Genomic DNA, 20767 nt, shown 5'->3' with positions numbered 1-20767 from the left:
AGATCGGCCTACACCCCTCCTAGTAGACACTAAACTGGTAAAGATCGGCCTACACCCCGTCCTATAGCAGACACTAAACTGATAAAGATCTGCCTACACCCCGTCCTATAGCAGACACTAAACTGATAAAGATCGGCCTACACCCTGTCCTATAGCAGACACTAAACTGGTAAAGATCGGCCTACACCCCGTCCTATAGCAGACACTAAACGGGTAAAGATCGGCCTACACCCCTCCTAGTAGACACTAAACTGATAAAGATCGGCCTACACCCTGTCCTATAGCAGACACTAAACTGGTAAAGATCGGCCTACACCCCGTCCTATAGCAGACACTAAACGGGTAAAGATCGGCCTACACCCTGTCCTATAGCAGACACCCAACTGGTAAAGATCGGCCTACACCCCTCCAAGTAGACACTAAACTGATAAAGATCGGCCTACACCCCTTCCAAGTAGACACTAAACTGGTAAAGACTGGCCTACACCCCGTCCTATAGCAGACACTAAACTGGTAAAGATCGGCCTACACTCCCCCTAGTAGACACTAAACTGATAAAGAGTAGCCTACACTCCTCCTAGTAGACACTAAACTGATAAAGAGCAGCCTACACTCCTCCTAGTAGACACTAAACTGGTAAAGATCGGCCTACACCCCTCCTAGTAGACACTAAACTGGTCAAGAGCGGCCTACACCCCTCCCCGTAGACACTAAACTGGTCAAGAGCGGCCTAAACCCCTCCTAGTAGACACTAAACGGGTAAAGATCGGCCTACACCCCTCCTAGCAGACACTAAACTGATAAAGATCGGCCTACACCCCTCCTAGTAGACACTAAACTGGTAAAGATCGGCCTACACCCCGTCCTATAGCAGACACTAAACTGATAAAGATCGGCCTACACCCCGTGCTATAGCAGACACTAAACTGATAAAGATCGGCCTACACCCTGTCCTATAGCAGACACTAAACTGGTAAAGATCGGCCTACACCCCGTCCTATAGCAGACACTAAACGGGTAAAGATCGGCCTACACCCCTCCTAGTAGACACTAAACTGATAAAGATCGGCCTACACCCTGTCCTATAGCAGACACTAAACTGGTAAAGATCGGCCTACACCCCGTCCTATAGCAGACACTAAACGGGTAAAGATCGGCCTACACCCTGTCCTATAGCAGACACCCAACTGGTAAAGATCGGCCTACACCCCTCCAAGTAGACACTAAACTGGTAAAGATCGGCCTACACCCCGTCCTATAGCAGACACTAAACGGATAAAGATCGGCCTACACCCCTCCTAGTAGACACTAAACTGATAAAGAGTAGCCTACACCCCTCCTAGTAGACACTAAACTGGTAAAGATCGGCCTACACCCCTCCTAGTAGACACTAAACTGATAAAGATCGGCCTACACCCCTTCCAAGTAGACACTAAACTGGTAAAGACTGGCCTACACCCCATCCTATAGCAGACACTAAACTGGTAAAGATCGGCCTACACTCCTCCTAGTAGACACTAAACTGATAAAGAGCAGCCTACACTCCTCCTAGTAGACACTAAACTGGTAAAGAGCAGCCTACACTCCTCCTAGTAGACACTAAACTGATAAAGAGCAGCCTACACCCCGTCCTATAGCAGACACTAAACTGGTAAAGATCGGCCTACACCCCTCCTAGTAGACACTAAACTGGTCAAGAGCGGCCTACACCCCTCCCAGTAGACACTAAACTGGTCAAGAGCGGCCTACACCCCTCCTAGTAGACACTAAACTGGTAAAGATCGGCCTACACCCCTCCTAGCAGACACTAAACTGATAAAGATCGGCCTACACCCCTCCTAGTAGACACTAAACTGGTAAAGATCGGCCTACACCCCGTCCTATAGCAGACACTAAACTGATAAAGATCGGCCTACACCCCGTCCTATAGCAGACACTAAACTGATAAAGATCGGCCTACACCCTGTCCTATAGCAGACACTAAACTGGTAAAGATCGGCCTACACCCCGTCCTATAGCAGACACTAAACGGGTAAAGATCGGCCTACACCCCTCCTAGTAGACACTAAACTGATAAAGATCGGCCTACACCCTGTCCTATAGCAGACACTAAACTGGTAAAGATCGGCCTACACCCCGTCCTATAGCAGACACTAAACGGGTAAAGATCGGCCTACACCCTGTCCTATAGCAGACACCCAACTGGTAAAGATCGGCCTACACCCCTCCAAGTAGACACTAAACTGATAAAGATCGGCCTACACCCCTTCCAAGTAGACACTAAACTGGTAAAGACTGGCCTACACCCCGTCCTATAGCAGACACTAAACTGGTAAAGATCGGCCTACACTCCCCCTAGTAGACACTAAACTGATAAAGAGTAGCCTACACTCCTCCTAGTAGACACTAAACTGATAAAGAGCAGCCTACACTCCTCCTAGTAGACACTAAACTGGTAAAGATCGGCCTACACCCCTCCTAGTAGACACTAAACTGGTCAAGAGCGGCCTACACCCCTCCCCGTAGACACTAAACTGGTCAAGAGCGGCCTACACCCCTCCTAGTAGACACTAAACGGGTAAAGATCGGCCTACACCCCTCCTAGCAGACACTAAACTGATAAAGATCGGCCTACACCCCTCCTAGTAGACACTAAACTGGTAAAGATCGGCCTACACCCCGTCCTATAGCAGACACTAAACTGATAAAGATCGGCCTACACCCCGTGCTATAGCAGACACTAAACTGATAAAGATCGGCCTACACCCTGTCCTATAGCAGACACTAAACTGGTAAAGATCGGCCTACACCCCGTCCTATAGCAGACACTAAACGGGTAAAGATCGGCCTACACCCTGTCCTATAGCAGACACCCAACTGGTAAAGATCGGCCTACACCCCTCCAAGTAGACACTAAACTGATAAAGATCGGCCTACACCCCTTCCAAGTAGACACTAAACTGGTAAAGACTGGCCTACACCCCGTCCTATAGCAGACACTAAACTGGTAAAGATCGGCCTACACTCCCCCTAGTAGACACTAAACTGATAAAGAGTAGCCTACACTCCTCCTAGTAGACACTAAACTGATAAAGAGCAGCCTACACTCCTCCTAGTAGACACTAAACTGGTAAAGATCGGCCTACACCCCTCCTAGTAGACACTAAACTGGTCAAGAGCGGCCTACACCCCTCCCCGTAGACACTAAACTGGTCAAGAGCGGCCTAAACCCCTCCTAGTAGACACTAAACGGGTAAAGATCGGCCTACACCCCTCCTAGCAGACACTAAACTGATAAAGATCGGCGTACACCCCTCCTAGTAGACACTAAAATGGTAAAGATCCGCCTACACCCCGTCCTATAGCAGACACTAAACTGATAAAGATCGGCCTACACCCCGTGCTATAGCTGTCATGTCTTGTTATGTCTGTTCCTGTCCTTTCTCTTCATTCTCTCTCTCTGCTGGTCTTTTTAGGTTACCTTCTCTGTCTCTCATCCCTCAGCTGTTCTACATTTTCCCTAACTAGCTCATTCTCTCTTTCCCCACCTGTTCTCTCTTCCCCCTCTGATTAGGTCTCTATTTCTTTCTCTGTTCCTGCTACTTTCAGTGTCTGATTCTCGTTTGTGTTTTTTGATGCCAGAAGCAAGCTGTCGTCTCGTTTGCTTCCACCTTGTCCTGTCCTGTCGGAGTCTGCATGGCAGGTGCATCCTGCATTATACTATGTTCTTTGTTCCATTGACTACGTTGGAAGAGGATTTATGCCATTCCTGTTTTTTATTAAAGAACTCTGTTTTCTGTTAAAACCGCGTTTGGGTCTTCACTCAAGTTCATAACAGAAGAATCAGACCAAGAATGGACCCAGCGGCTCCGGACCCTTTTCACTCCGCCGTCGAGATCCAGGGAGCGATGCTAGGCAGACACGAGGAGGAATTGTCTGCTGCTCAACATGCCGTTGAGACCCTGGCCGTCCAAGTCTCCGACCTCACAAGACAGGTTCACCAACTCCACCTCGATCCACCGCCCACTTCCAGGGTTTCCGAGTCTCCGGAGCCCAGGATCAACAACCCGCCGTGTTACTCTGGGGAGCCCACTGAGTGCCGCTCATTCCTCACTCAGTGTGATGTGGTGTTCTCTCTCCAGCCCAACACCTACTCCAGGAGCGCAGCCCGCATCGCCTACGTCATTTCTCTCCTTACCGGACGGGCGCGTGAGTGGGGCACGGCAGTCTGGGAGGCGAGGGCTGAGTGTATTAACCAGTATCAGGACTTTAAGGAGGAGATGATACGGGTTTTGACCGATCTGTTTTTGGCGAGGAGGCTTCCAGGGCCCTGTCTTCCCTATGTCAGGGGAATAGATCCATAACGGATTATTCTATTGAGTTTCGCACTCTCGCTGCCTCTAGTGACTGGAACGAGCCGGCTTTGCTCGCTCGTTTTCTGGAGGGTCTCCACGTCGAGGTTAAGGATGAGATCCTCTCCCGGGAGGTTCCTTCCAGTCTGGACTCCTTAATAGCTCTCGCTATTCGCATAGAGCGACGGATTGATCTTCGTCGCCGAGCTCGTGGAAGGGAGCTCACGTTCTCCGTTGCTCCCCTCTCCACATCACTGCCACCTGCCGCATCACTGCCACCCTCCTCCGCCGGCTCGGATGCTGAGCCTATGCAGCTGGGGGGTATTCGCATCTCGGCCAAGGAGAGGGAACGGAGAATCACTAATCGCCTCTGTCTCTACTGCGGCTCCGCTGGTCATTTTGTCACCTCATGTCCAGTAAAAGCCAGAGCTCATCAGTAAGAGGAGGGCTACTGGTGAGCGCAACTACTCAGGCCTCTCCTTCTGGATCACGCACTACCTTTCCGGTCCATCTCCGCTGGCCCGGTTCATCTGCTTCCTGCAGTGCCTTGATAGACTCTGGGGCGGAGGGCTGTTTTATGGACGAGACCTGGGCTCGGGAACATGACATTCCTCTCAGACAGTTAGGGGGAGCCCAGGGCCTTGTTCGCTTTAGATGGTAGTTCTCTCCCCAAGATTCAGCGTGAGACGCTGCCTTTAACCCTCACTGTCTCTGGTAATCATAGCGAAACCATTTCTTTTTTAATTTTTCGTTCACCTTTTACACCTGTTGTTTTGGGTCATCCCTGGCTAGTGCGCCATAACCCTTCTATTAATTGGTCTAGTAATACTATCCTATCCTGGAATGTTTCTTGTCATGTAACCTGTTTAATGTCTGCTATCCCTCCTGTTTCCTCTGTCTCTTCTTCACAGGAGGAGCCTGGCGATTTGACAGGGGTGCCGGAGGAGTATCACGATCTGCGCACGGTGTTCAGTCGTTCCAAGGCCACTTCTCTCCCTCCACACCGGTCGTATGACTGTAGTATTGATCTCCTTCCGGGAACTACTCCCCCGGGGTAGATTATACTCTCTGTCGGCTCCCGAACGTAAGGCTCTCGAGGATTATTTGTCGGTTTCGCTCGACGCCGGTACCATAGTCTCCTCCTCCTCCCCCGCCGGAGCGGGGTTTTTTTTTGTTCAGAAGAAGGACGGGTCCCTGCGCCCATGCGTGGATTATCGAGGGCTGAATGACATAACAGTTAAGAATCGTTATCCGCTTCGTCTTATGTCTTCAGCCTTCGAGATCCTGCAGGGAGCCAGGTTTTTCACCAAATTGGACCTTCGTAACGCCTACCATCTCGTGCGCATCAGGGAGGGGGACGAGTGGAAGACGGCGTTTAACACTCCGTTAGGGCACTTTGAATACCGGGTTCTTCCTTTCGGCCTCGTTAACGCTCCAGCTGTCTTTCAGGCACTAGTTAACGACGTCCTGAGAGACATGCTGAACATTTTTGTTTTCGTTTACATGGACGATATCCTGATTTTTTCACCGTCTCTCTCGATTCATGTTCAGCACGTGCGACGCGTCCTCCAGCGCCTTTTGGAGAACTGTCTTTATGTGAAGGCTGAGAAGTGCACTTTTCATGCCACCTCTGTCCCTTTTCTCGGTTCCGTTATTTCCGCTGAGGGCATTAAGATGGATCCCGCTAAGGTCCAGGCTGTCATTGATTGGCCCGTTCCTAAGTCACGCGTCGAGCTGCAGCGCTTTCTGGGCTTCGCTAATTTCTACCGTCGTTTCATCCGTAATTTCGGTCAGGTGGCAGCTCCTCTCACAGCCCTTACTTCTGTTAAGACGTGCTTTAAGTGGTCAGTTTCCGCCCAGGGAGCTTTTGATCTTCTTAAGAATCGTTTTACATCCGCACCTATTCTTGTTACACCTGACATCTCTAGACAGTTTGTTGTTGAGGTTGACGCGTCAGAGGTGGGCGTGGGAGCCATTCTTTCTCAGCGCTCTCTCTGACGGCAAGGTCCATCCTTGCGCGTTTTTCTCTCATCGCTTATCGCCGTCAGAGCGTAACTATGATGTTGGTAATCGCGAACTGCTCGCCATCCGCTTAGCCCTAGGCGAATGGCGACAGTGGTTGGAGGGCGACCGTTCCTTTTGTCGTTTGGACTGACCATAGGAACCTTGAGTACATCCGTTCAGCCAAACGACTTAATGCGCGTCAGGCTCGTTGGGCTCTGTTTTTCGCTCGTTTCGAGTTTGTTATTTCTTATCGTCCGGGCTCAAAAACACCAAACCTGATGCTTTATCTCGTGCTCTTCAGTTCTTCTGAGGTCTCCACCGACCCCGATGGGATTCTCCCTGAGGGGCGTGTTGTCGGGTTGACTGTCTGGGGAATTGAGAGGCAGGTAAAGCAAGCACTCGCTCACACTCCGTCGCCGCGAGCTTGTCCTAGGAACCTTCTGTTCGTTCCCGTTCCTACTCGTCCGGCCGTTCTTCAGTGGGCCCACTCTGCCAAGTTAGCCGGCCACCCCGGCGTTCGGGGTACGCTCGCTTCCATTCGCCAGCGTTTCTGGTGGCCCACTCGGGAACGTGACGCGCGTCGATTTGTCGCCGCTTGTTCGGTCTGCGCGCAGACTAAATCTGGGAACTCTCCTCCTGCCGGCCGTCTCAGACCGCTTCCCATTCCCTCTCGACCGTGGTCTCACATCGCTTTAGATTTTATCACCGGACTGCCTTCATCAGCAGGGAAGACAGTTATTCTTACGGTTGTCGATAGATTCTCTAAGGCGGCTCATTTCATTCCTCTCGATAAGCTCCCTTCTGCTAAGGAGACGGCTCAGATCATTATCGAGAATGTTTTCCGAATTCATGGCCTTCCGTCTGACGTCGTTTCCGACAGAGGTCCGCAGTTCACGTCTCAATTTTGGAGGGAGTTTTGCCGTTTGATTGGGGCTTCCGTCAGTCTCTCGTCCGGCTTTCATCCCCAGTCTAACGGTCAAGCCGAACGGGCCAATCAGACTGTTGGTCGCATTTACGCAGTCTTTCTTTTCGTAACCCTGCGTCTTGGTCAGAACAGCTCCCCTGGGCAGAGTACGCCCACAACTCGCTTCCCTCGTCTGCTACCGGTCTATCCCCTTTTCAGTGTAGCCTCGGGTACCAGCCTCCGCTGTTCTCATCTCAGCTCGCCGAGTCCTGCGTCCCCTCCGCTCAGGTTTTTGTCCAGCGTTGCGAGCGCACCTGGAAGGGGGTCAGGTCGGCACTTTGCCGTAATAGGGCGCAGACTGTGAGGGCCGCTAATAAGCGTAGGACCAAGAGTCCTAGATATTGTTGCGGTCAGAGAGTATGGCTCTCCACTCAGAACCTTCCCCTTAAGACAGCTTCTCGCAAGTTGGCCCCGCGGTTCATTGGTCCGTTCCGTATTTCCCAGGTCATTAATCCTGTCGCAGTGCGACTTCTTCTCCCGCGCTATCTTCGTCGCGTTCACCCGGTCTTCCATGTCTCCTGTGTTAAGCCCGTTCTTCGCGCCCCGCTCGTCCCTCCCCCCCCCCCATCCTTGTCGAGGCGCACCCATCTACAGGGTTCGTAAGATTTTGGACATGCGCCCTCGGGGCCGTGGTCATCAGTACCTAGTGGATTGGGAGGGGTACGGTCCTGAGGAGAGGAGTTGGGTTCCCTCTCGGGACGTGCTGGACCGTTCGCTGATCGATGATTTCCTCCGTTGCCGCCAGGTCTCCTCCTCGAGTGCGCCAGGAGGCGCTCGGTGAGTGGGGGGGTACTGTCATGACTTGTTATGTCTGTTCCTGTCCTTTCTCTTCATTCTCTCTCTCTGCTGGTCTTTTTAGGTTACCTTCTCTGTCTCTCATCCCTCAGCTGTTCTACATTTCCCCTAACTAGCTCATTCTCTCTTTCCCCACCTGTTCTCTCTTCCCCTCTGATTAGGTCTCTATTTCTTTCTCTGTTCCTGCTACTTTCAGTGTCTGATTCTCGTTTGTGTTTTTTGATGCCAGAAGCAAGCTGTCGTCTCGTTTGCTTCCACCTTGTCCTGTCCTGTCGGAGTCTGCATGGCAGGTGCATCCTGCATTATACTACGTTCTTTGTTCCATTGACTACGTTGGAAGAGGATTTATGCCATTCCTGTTTTTTATTAAAGAACTCTGTTTTCTGTTAAAACCGCGTTTGGGTCTTCACTCAAGTTCATAACAATAGCAGACACTAAACTGATAAAGATCGGCCTACACCCTGTCCTATAGCAGACACTAAACTGGTAAAGATCGGCCTACACCCCGTCCTATAGCAGACACTAAACGGGTAAAGATCGGACTACACCCCTCCTAGTAGACACTAAACTGATAAAGATCGGCCTACACCCTGTCCTATAGCAGACACTAAACTGGTAAAGATCGGCCTACACCCCGTCCTATAGCAGACACTAAACGGGTAAAGATCGGCCTACACCCTGTCCTATAGCAGACACCCAACTGGTAAAGATCGGCCTACACCCCGTCCTATAGCAGACACTAAACTGGTAAAGATCGGCCTACACCCCTCCTAGTAGACACTAAACTGGTCAAGAGCGGCCTACACCCCTCCCAGTAGACACTAAACTGGTCAAGAGCGGCCTACACCCCTCCTAGTAGACACTAAACTGGTAAAGATCGGCCTACACCCCTCCTAGCAGACACTAAACTGATAAAGATCGGCCTACACCCCTCCTAGTAGACACTAAACTGGTAAAGATCGGCCTACACCCCGTCCTATAGCAGACACTAAACTGATAAAGATCTGCCTACACCCCGTCCTATAGCAGACACTAAACTGATAAAGATCGGCCTACACCCTGTCCTATAGCAGACACTAAACTGGTAAAGATCGGCCTACACCCCGTCCTATAGCAGACACTAAACGGGTAAAGATCGGCCTACACCCCTCCTAGTAGACACTAAACTGATAAAGATCGGCCTACACCCTGTCCTATAGCAGACACTAAACTGGTAAAGATCGGCCTACACCCCGTCCTATAGCAGACACTAAACGGGTAAAGATCGGCCTACACCCTGTCCTATAGCAGACACCCAACTGGTAAAGATCGGCCTACACCCCTCCAAGTAGACACTAAACTGATAAAGATCGGCCTACACCCCTTCCAAGTAGACACTAAACTGGTAAAGACTGGCCTACACCCCGTCCTATAGCAGACACTAAACTGGTAAAGATCGGCCTACACTCCCCCTAGTAGACACTAAACTGATAAAGAGTAGCCTACACTCCTCCTAGTAGACACTAAACTGATAAAGAGCAGCCTACACTCCTCCTAGTAGACACTAAACTGGTAAAGATCGGCCTACACCCCTCCTAGTAGACACTAAACTGGTCAAGAGCGGCCTACACCCCTCCCCGTAGACACTAAACTGGTCAAGAGCGGCCTAAACCCCTCCTAGTAGACACTAAACGGGTAAAGATCGGCCTACACCCCTCCTAGCAGACACTAAACTGATAAAGATCGGCCTACACCCCTCCTAGTAGACACTAAACTGGTAAAGATCGGCCTACACCCCGTCCTATAGCAGACACTAAACTGATAAAGATCGGCCTACACCCCGTGCTATAGCAGACACTAAACTGATAAAGATCGGCCTACACCCTGTCCTATAGCAGACACTAAACTGGTAAAGATCGGCCTACACCCCGTCCTATAGCAGACACTAAACGGGTAAAGATCGGCCTACACCCCTCCTAGTAGACACTAAACTGATAAAGATCGGCCTACACCCTGTCCTATAGCAGACACTAAACTGGTAAAGATCGGCCTACACCCCGTCCTATAGCAGACACTAAACGGGTAAAGATCGGCCTACACCCTGTCCTATAGCAGACACCCAACTGGTAAAGATCGGCCTACACCCCTCCAAGTAGACACTAAACTGGTAAAGATCGGCCTACACCCCGTCCTATAGCAGACACTAAACGGATAAAGATCGGCCTACACCCCTCCTAGTAGACACTAAACTGATAAAGAGTAGCCTACACCCCTCCTAGTAGACACTAAACTGGTAAAGATCGGCCTACACCCCTCCTAGTAGACACTAAACTGATAAAGATCGGCCTACACCCCTTCCAAGTAGACACTAAACTGGTAAAGACTGGCCTACACCCCATCCTATAGCAGACACTAAACTGGTAAAGATCGGCCTACACTCCTCCTAGTAGACACTAAACTGATAAAGAGCAGCCTACACTCCTCCTAGTAGACACTAAACTGGTAAAGAGCAGCCTACACTCCTCCTAGTAGACACTAAACTGATAAAGAGCAGCCTACACCCCGTCCTATAGCAGACACTAAACTGGTAAAGATCGGCCTACACCCCTCCTAGTAGACACTAAACTGGTCAAGAGCGGCCTACACCCCTCCCAGTAGACACTAAACTGGTCAAGAGCGGCCTACACCCCTCCTAGTAGACACTAAACTGGTAAAGATCGGCCTACACCCCTCCTAGCAGACACTAAACTGATAAAGATCGGCCTACACCCCTCCTAGTAGACACTAAACTGGTAAAGATCGGCCTACACCCCGTCCTATAGCAGACACTAAACTGATAAAGATCGGCCTACACCCCGTCCTATAGCAGACACTAAACTGATAAAGATCGGCCTACACCCTGTCCTATAGCAGACACTAAACTGGTAAAGATCGGCCTACACCCCGTCCTATAGCAGACACTAAACGGGTAAAGATCGGCCTACACCCCTCCTAGTAGACACTAAACTGATAAAGATCGGCCTACACCCTGTCCTATAGCAGACACTAAACTGGTAAAGATCGGCCTACACCCCGTCCTATAGCAGACACTAAACGGGTAAAGATCGGCCTACACCCTGTCCTATAGCAGACACCCAACTGGTAAAGATCGGCCTACACCCCTCCAAGTAGACACTAAACTGATAAAGATCGGCCTACACCCCTTCCAAGTAGACACTAAACTGGTAAAGACTGGCCTACACCCCGTCCTATAGCAGACACTAAACTGGTAAAGATCGGCCTACACTCCCCCTAGTAGACACTAAACTGATAAAGAGTAGCCTACACTCCTCCTAGTAGACACTAAACTGATAAAGAGCAGCCTACACTCCTCCTAGTAGACACTAAACTGGTAAAGATCGGCCTACACCCCTCCTAGTAGACACTAAACTGGTCAAGAGCGGCCTACACCCCTCCCCGTAGACACTAAACTGGTCAAGAGCGGCCTAAACCCCTCCTAGTAGACACTAAACGGGTAAAGATCGGCCTACACCCCTCCTAGCAGACACTAAACTGATAAAGATCGGCCTACACCCCTCCTAGTAGACACTAAACTGGTAAAGATCGGCCTACACCCCGTCCTATAGCAGACACTAAACTGATAAAGATCGGCCTACACCCCGTGCTATAGCAGACACTAAACTGATAAAGATCGGCCTACACCCTGTCCTATAGCAGACACTAAACTGGTAAAGATCGGCCTACACCCCGTCCTATAGCAGACACTAAACGGGTAAAGATCGGCCTACACCCCTCCTAGTAGACACTAAACTGATAAAGATCGGCCTACACCCTGTCCTATAGCAGACACTAAACTGGTAAAGATCGGCCTACACCCCGTCCTATAGCAGACACTAAACGGGTAAAGATCGGCCTACACCCTGTCCTATAGCAGACACCCAACTGGTAAAGATCGGCCTACACCCCTCCAAGTAGACACTAAACTGGTAAAGATCGGCCTACACCCCGTCCTATAGCAGACACTAAACGGATAAAGATCGGCCTACACCCCTCCTAGTAGACACTAAACTGATAAAGAGTAGCCTACACCCCTCCTAGTAGACACTAAACTGGTAAAGATCGGCCTACACCCCTCCTAGTAGACACTAAACTGGTAAAGAGCAGCCTACACTCCTCCTAGTAGACACTAAACTGATAAAGAGCAGCCTACACCCCGTCCTATAGCAGACACTAAACTGGTAAAGATCGGCCTACACCCCTCCTAGTAGACACTAAACTGGTCAAGAGCGGCCTACACCCCTCCCAGTAGACACTAAACTGGTCAAGAGCGGCCTACACCCCTCCTAGTAGACACTAAACTTGTAAAGATCGGCCTACACACCTCCTAGCAGACACTAAACTGATAAAGATCGGCCTACACCCCTCCTAGTAGACACTAAACTGGTAAAGATCGGCCTACACCCCGTCCTATAGCAGACACTAAACTGATAAAGATCGGCCTACACCCCGTCCTATAGCAGACACTAAACTGATAAAGATCGGCCTACACCCTGTCCTATAGCAGACACTAAACTGGTAAAGATCGGCCTACACCCCGTCCTATAGCAGACACTAAACGGGTAAAGATCGGCCTACACCCCTCCTAGTAGACACTAAACTGATAAAGATCGGCCTACACCCTGTCCTATAGCAGACACTAAACTGGTAAAGATCGGCCTACACCCCGTCCTATAGCAGACACTAAACGGGTAAAGATCGGCCTACACCCCTCCTAGCAGACACTAAACTGGTAAAGATCGGCCTACACCCCGTCCTATAGCAGACACTAAACAGGTAAAGATCGGCCTACACCCCTCCTAGCAGATACTAAACTGGTAAAGATCGGCCTACACCCCGTCCTATAGCAGACACTAAACGGGTAAAGATCGGCCTACACCCCGTCCTATAGCAGACACTAAACGGGTAAAGATCGGCCTACACCCCGTCCTTTAGCAGACACTAAACTGGTAAAGATCGGCCTACACCCCGTCCTATAGCAGACACTAAACGGGTAAAGATCGGCCTACACCCCGTCCTATAGCAGACACTAAACGGGTAAAGATCGGCCTACACCCCGTCCTATAGCAGACACTAAACTGGTAAAGATCGGCCTACACCCCGTCCTATAGCAGACACTAAACGGGTAAAGATCGGCCTACACCCCTCCTAGCAGACACTAAACTGGTAAAGATCGGCCTACACCCCGTCCTATAGCAGACACTAAATGGGTAAAGATCGGCCTACACCCCTCCTAGCAGATACTAAACTGGTAAAGATCGGCCTACACCCCGTCCTGTAGCAGACACTAAACTGATAAAGATCGGCCTACACCCCTTCCAAGTAGACACTAAACTGGTAAAGAGTGGCCTACACCCCGTCCTATAGCATACACTAAACTGAGAAAGATCGGCCTACACCCCTCCAAGTAGACACTAAACTGGTAAAGATCGGCCTACACCCTGTCCTATAGCAGACACTAAACTGAGAAAGATCGCCTACACCCCTTCCAAGTAGACACTAAACTGAGAAAGATCGGCCTACACCCTGTCCTATAGCAGACACTAAACTGGTAAAGATCGGCCTACACCCCGTCCTATAGCAGACACTAAACTGAGAAAGATCGGCCTACACCCCGTCCTATAGCAGACACTAAACGGGTAAAGATCGGCCTACACCCCTCCTAGTAGACACTAAACTGATAAAGATCGGCCTACACCCTGTCCTATAGCAGACACTAAACTGGTAAAGATCGGCCTACACCCCGTCCTATAGCAGACACTAAACGGGTAAAGATCGGCCTACACCCCTCCTAGTAGACACTAAACTGATAAAGATCGGCCTACACCCCGTCCTATAGCAGACACTAAACGGTTAAAGATCGGCCTACACCCTGTCCTATAGCAGACACCCAACTGGTAAAGATCGGCCTACACCCCTCCAAGTAGACACTAAACTGGTAAAGATCGGCCTACACCCCGTCCTATAGCAGACACTAAACTGATAAAGATCGGCCTACACCCCTCCTAGTAGACACTAAACTGATAAAGAGTGGCCTACACCCCTCCTAGCAGATACTAAACTGGTAAAGATCGGCCTACACCCCGTCCTATAGCAGACACTAAACGGGTAAATATCGGCCTACACCCCGTCCTATAGCAGACACTAAACTGAGAAAGATCGGCCTACACCCTGTCCTATAGCAGACACTAAACTGGTAAAGATCGGCCTACACCCCGTCCTATAGCAGACACTAAACGGGTAAAGATCGGCCTACACCCCTCCTAGTAGACACTAAACTGATAAAGATCGGCCTACACCCTGTCCTATAGCAGACACTAAACTGGTAAAGATCGGCCTACACCCCGTCCTATAGCAGACACTAAACGGGTAAAGATCGGCCTACACCCCTCCTAGTAGACACTAAACTGATAAAGATCGGCCTACACCCCGTCCTATAGCAGACACTAAACGGTTAAAGATCGGCCTACACCCTGTCCTATAGCAGACACCCAACTGGTAAAGATCGGCCTACACCCCTCCAAGTAGACACTAAACTGGTAAAGATCGGCCTACACCCCGTCCTATAGCAGACACTAAACTGATAAAGATCGGCCTACACCCCTCCTAGTAGACACTAAACTGATAAAGAGTGGCCTACACCCCTCCTAGCAGATACTAAACTGGTAAAGATCGGCCTACACCCCGTCCTATAGCAGACACTAAACGGGTAAATATCGGCCTACACCCCGTCCTATAGCAGACACTAAACGGGTAAAGATCGGCCTACACCCCTCCTAGTAGACACTAAACTGATAAAGATCGGCCTACACCCCGTCCTATAGCAGACACTAAACGGTTAAAGATCGGCCTACACCCTGTCCTATAGCAGACACCCAACTGGTAAAGATCGGCCTACACCCCTCCAAGTAGACACTAAACTGGTAAAGATCGGCCTACACCCCGTCCTATAGCAGACACTAAACTGATAAAGATCGGCCTACACCCCTCCTAGTAGACACTAAACTGATAAAGAGTGGCCTACACCCCTCCTAGCAGATACTAAACTGGTAAAGATCGGCCTACACCCCGTCCTATAGCAGACACTAAACGGGTAAATATCGGCCTACACCCCGTCCTATAGCAGACACTAAACTGAGAAAGATCGGCCTACACCCTGTCCTATAGCAGACACTAAACTGGTAAAGATCGGCCTACACCCCGTCCTATAGCAGACACTAAACGGGTAAAGATCGGCCTACACCCCTCCTAGTAGACACTAAACTGATAAAGATCGGCCTACACCCTGTCCTATAGCAGACACTAAACTGGTAAAGATCGGCCTACACCCCGTCCTATAGCAGACACTAAACGGGTAAAGATCGGCCTACACCCCTCCTAGTAGACACTAAACTGATAAAGATCGGCCTACACCCCGTCCTATAGCAGACACTAAACGGTTAAAGATCGGCCTACACCCTGTCCTATAGCAGACACCCAACTGGTAAAGATCGGCCTACAACCCTCCAAGTAGACACTAAACTGGTAAAGATCGGCCTACACCCCGTCCTATAGCAGACACTAAACTGATAAAGATCGGCCTACACCCCTCCTAGTAGACACTAAACTGATAAAGAGTGGCCTACACCCCTCCTAGCAGATACTAAACTGGTAAAGATCGGCCTACACCCCGTCCTATAGCAGACACTAAACGGGTAAATATCGGCCTACACCCCGTCCTATAGCAGACACTAAACGGGTAAAGATCGGCCTACACCCTGTCCTATAGCAGACACCCAACTGGTAAAGATCGGCCTACACCCCTCCAAGTAGACACTAAACGGGTAAAGATCGGCCTACACCCCTCCTAGTAGACACTAAACTGATAAAGATCGGCCTACACCCCGTCCTATAGCAGACACTAAACGGTTAAAGATCGGCCTACACCCTGTCCTATAGCAGACACCCAACTGGTAAAGATCGGCCTACACCCCTCCAAGTAGACACTAAACTGGTAAAGATCGGCCTACACCCCGTCCTATAGCAGACACTAAACTGATAAAGATCGGCCTACACCCCTCCTAGTAGACACTAAACTGATAAAGAGTGGCCTACACCCCTCCTAGCAGATACTAAACTGGTAAAGATCGGCCTACACCCCGTCCTATAGCAGACACTAAACGGGTAAAGATCGGCCTACACCCCTCCTAGCAGACACTAAACTGGTAAAGATCGGCCTACACCCCGTCCTATAGCAGACACTAAACAGGTAAAGATCGGCCTACACCCCTCCTAGCAGATACTAAACTGGTAAAGATCGGCCTACACCCCGTCCTATAGCAGACACTAAACGGGTAAAGATCGGCCTACACCCCGTCCTATAGCAGACACTAAACGGGTAAAGATCGGCCTACACCCCGTCCTATAGCAGACACTAAACTGGTAAAGATCGGCCTACACCCCGTCCTATAGCAGACACTAAACGGGTAAAGATCGGCCTACACCCCTGTCCTATAGCAGACACTAAACGGGTAAAGATCGGCCTACACCCCGTCCTATAGCAGACACTAAACTGGTAAAGATCGGCCTACACCCCGTCCTATAGCAGACACTAAACGGGTAAAGATCGGCCTACACCCCTCCTAGCAGACACTAAACTGGTAAAGATCGGCCTACACCCCGTCCTATAGCAGACACTAAACTGATAAACAGTGGCCTACACCCCTCCTAGCAGACACTAAACTGGTCAAGAGCGGCCTACACCCCGTCCTATAGCAGACACTAAACTGATAAAGATCGGCCTACACCCCGTCCTATAGCAGACACTAAACTGTTAAAGATCGGCCTACACCCCGTCCTATAGCAGACACTAAACGGGTAAAGATCGGCCTACACCCCTCCTAGCAGACACTAAACTGGTAAAGATCGGCCTACACCCCGTCCTACAGCAGACACTAAACGGGCTGACAGTAATATGCCATTCGGAGCTCCGTTTCAACCAGAGGTTTGCAGTCAATGCACTAATGTTTCTGTTTGATGGATTACTGTATTACATTAGAGGATAGAGAGGTCTGAAGTGGGTTGGTTTAAGGCAATTACATTTACAGTCAGAAAATTGTGTGTCAGGAGGCCTTATGTCTGTTGTGCTTTTACAGTAGAATGTAAAGACATAGAAAAATCATTCCACATAGATTGGTTTATGAACACTTACAAAATGGCATGGTGTGAAGCGTCTATTTTTAATAGAGGATAATTCCCATCACTTGTGTTAGTACAATATTAATCTAATTCTAGAAAATGTCTTAATTGATCTGAAAATAGGCATCCCTTGTGATAACAGCATGTCTTGGATCAGAAAGCCCCTCTGAATACTGTATCTCTTCAGATATGAGTTTTAAATAACATTTATATGATAGAAGAAAAAGATAAGCCTTCTTACCTTGCCTATGATGCTGCCAACTTCCTAAAAATACCAGGGGATAAAAAAATATAGATTCCTGAATTAAAGAAATACAAAATTCTGAGAAATATCTACCTCTGCTTTCCAGAGACTCCTATCACCAACAGCGTCTTTTTTTGTGCTAAATAGACATACAGTGAGCTCCAAAAGTCCTGGGACAGTGACACATTTTTTTGTTCTTTTGACTCTTTGGATTTGAAATGATACAATGACTATGAGGTAAAAGTGCAGACTGTCAGGTTTAATTTGAGGGTATTTTCATCCATATCTGGTGAACCGTTTATATATTACAGCAATTTTTGTATATAGTTCCCCTATTTTAGGGGACCAAAAGTATTGGGACAAATTCACTTATGTGTATTAAAGTAGTACAAGGTTTAGTATTTGGTCCCATATTCCTAGCATGCAATTTTTACACCAAGCTTGTGACTCTACAAACTTGTTGGATGCATTTGCCGTTTGATTAGGTTGGGTTTCAGATGATTTGGTGCCCTATAGAAATGGATGGTAAATAATTCATTTACTTTTATTGTAAAACATTTTTTTTAATGTAACCTTTATTTAACTAGTCAAGTCAGTTAAGAACAAATTCTTATTTACAATGAAGGCCTACCCAGGCCAAACCTGGACGACGCTGGGCCAATTGTGCCCTGCCCTATGGATCTCCCAATCACGGCTGGATGTGATACAGCCTGGATAAGAATAGACTGTTTCTAAACACTTCTACATTAATGTAGATGCTACCATGATTAAGGATAAAAACTATTTCATTCATTTTATAAAAGGGCTGTAACGTTACAAAATGTGGAAACAGTAAAGGGGTCTGAACACATTCCAAATGCATTATCAGTATACGGTCTTAACCAAATCTCGCATGTACAGTTGAAGTGGGAAGTTTACATACACATTAGCCAAATACATTTAAACTCAATTTTTCACAATTCCTGACATTTAATCTTAGTAAACATTCCCTGTCTTAGGTCAGGTAGGATCATCCATTTATTTTAAGAATGTGAAATGTCAGAATAATAGTAGAGAGAAGGATTTATTTCAGCTTTTATTTCTTGCATTTTATTTCTTCTGACCCAGTGGTTCAGCAATGCCTTTAAATTGTTCAACTTGGGTCAAATGTTTCGGGTAGCCTTCCACAAGCTTCCCACAATAAGTTAGGTGAATTTTGGCCCATTCCTCCTGACAGAGCTGGTGTAACTGAGTCAGGTTTTTAGGCATCCTTGCTCGCACACGCTTTTTCAGTTCTGCCCACAAATTTTCTATGGGATTGAGGTCAGGGCTTTGTGATGGCCACTCCAATACCCTGACTTTGTTGTCCTTTAGCCATTTTGCCACAACTTTGGAAGTATGCTTGGGGTCATTGTCCATTTCGAAGACCCATTTGCGACCAAGTTTTAACTTCCCGACTGATGTCTTGAGATGTAGCTTCAATATATCCACATTATTTTCCTGCTCCCAAGGATGAACCAGACTTGTGGAGGTCTACAATTATTTTTCCGAGGTCTTGGCTGATTCTTTTGATTTTCCCATGATCTCAAGCAAAGAGGCACTGAGTTTGAAGGTAGGCCTTGAAATATATCCACAGGTACACCTCCAATTGACTCAAATTATGTCAATTAGCCTATCAGAAGCTTTTAAAGCTATGACATAATTTTATGGAATTTTCCAAGCTGTTTAAAGGCACAGTCAACTTAGTGTATGTAAACTTCTGACCCACTGGAATTGTGATACAGTGAATTATAAGTGAAATCATCTGTCTGTAAACAATTGTTGGAAAACTTACTTGTGTCATGCACAAAGTAGATGTCCTAACTGACTTGAAAACTATAATTTGTTAACAAGAAATTTGTGGAGTGGTTGAAAACTAGTTTTAATGACTCCAACCTAAGTGTATGTAAACGTCTGACTTCAACTGTATATTATTTACATTCTACAAAGAAGAGCAGGAGCACGAGTCAGGAGGGAAATCATATTACAAAATTATATTCTTAAAATCCAACATTTGAATCCGAATACTTTAACTAATCCCTAAGCATTCATTCCTATATACCTACAGTTATTCCCATACAATTACTCTTATATATTCACAGTTATTCCCATACAATTACTCTTATATATTCACAGTTATTCCCATCCACTCAAACTGTACCTTGCCGTGCATGAGCAGTCGGAGTGTAAGGGTCACACCCAGGCCCCCGTCTCCGAAGTCCTGCTCACAGTTCATAGTGATGTGGGAGTTGCACACAGGGAGACGCATGAACAAGGCTCATCCAATGGTCACGCTGTCAGATGAAGACTGTTGCTCTCTCTTCTCTGTCACTCCCCAGTCCTTCAAAGCTCTGCTGAGACAAAGTAAAGGAAATGCCACTTGATATCTGTTTTGTAACAATACAACTAGATTTCAATACAAACACTCTTACTCATTTGTTGTGATGTTTTACCTCAACATCTTAATGATGTGATATCAACTAGCATGTCACTTTGCAATAGGAAGTCAATGGATAAATCTCCTGTTTGCATGACAAGACAGAGCCACCATCCCATCTCAATCTCACAATAAAGGATGCTTGAAACAGAATCTGAATTCAGAGTGTTAAATTCAAATCAGTCACTCTCAGTGAGTCCTGCTCCATGGCCATTGTGCTTTCTGTAGCTGTTCAAGGTCTAACCCACTGAACACCTGCATTGTGGGCTTCACAGAAAGTGAGTACAGTATGCAGACTGATGTCTATCTCTAAGGTTACCATTATGAACTAGTTGAACAGGGCATTGAGGACAGCATAAAGCTCAAACAAGTTCACAATATCCTGTTGAATGTAAGGTTTGCCCATCAATGTGCACATTAAAGCAATATATCTCAACCCACTGATAATGAAGCAGCAATGTCCCTTCCTTCTGAGGTAATTTTAAATTGGTGGTCATCCATAACTAACATTCTGACAACACTGCTCACGTCAAGTTGCAAAATACATTTACACATACATGTTATTCAATCATTGCACCCACACTGCTCGCGCGCTTGAACTTGGATCTATTTGCGACGCTTGACGCACTGCAAGTCCCGTCTCGCCCATCTCCTCATTGGTTTTTAGGAGCATATACCCAAGTGGGTGATTGAAAGATGCTAGGTAAAGCTCAGCCTTATCTCAGTTCACTTGTCATGAT

At 48.1% G+C, this 20767-nt stretch overlaps 1 protein-coding gene across 3 annotated transcripts in view; it reads right to left on the bottom strand.

The window, feature by feature from the left end:
- The window catches only part of LOC135527903 (poly(rC)-binding protein 4-like), a 104799-nt gene that overhangs the window by 63183 nt on the left and 20849 nt on the right, over positions 1-20767 (bottom strand). For 2 of the 3 annotated variants that reach the window (XM_064956547.1, XM_064956549.1), the window contains exons 2-3: positions 19752-19941; positions 17570-17593 (exon numbers count right to left, since the gene is read on the bottom strand). In XM_064956547.1, the coding sequence (XP_064812619.1) occupies positions 17570-17593; positions 19752-19859 (132 nt within the window). In that variant the 5' untranslated portion in view covers positions 19860-19941. Of the gene's footprint in view, positions 1-17569; positions 17594-19751; positions 19945-20767 lie in introns of all 3 variants that reach the window. The other variant, XM_064956548.1, reaches the window with a different exon arrangement.

The sequence above is a fragment of the Oncorhynchus masou genome, chromosome 33 (assembly GCF_036934945.1).
Source record: "Oncorhynchus masou masou isolate Uvic2021 chromosome 33, UVic_Omas_1.1, whole genome shotgun sequence".
Lineage (NCBI taxonomy): Eukaryota > Metazoa > Chordata > Actinopteri > Salmoniformes > Salmonidae > Oncorhynchus > Oncorhynchus masou.
The sequence above is the reverse complement of the archived record's forward strand: the minus strand, read 5'-3'. Positions and strand labels throughout refer to the sequence as shown.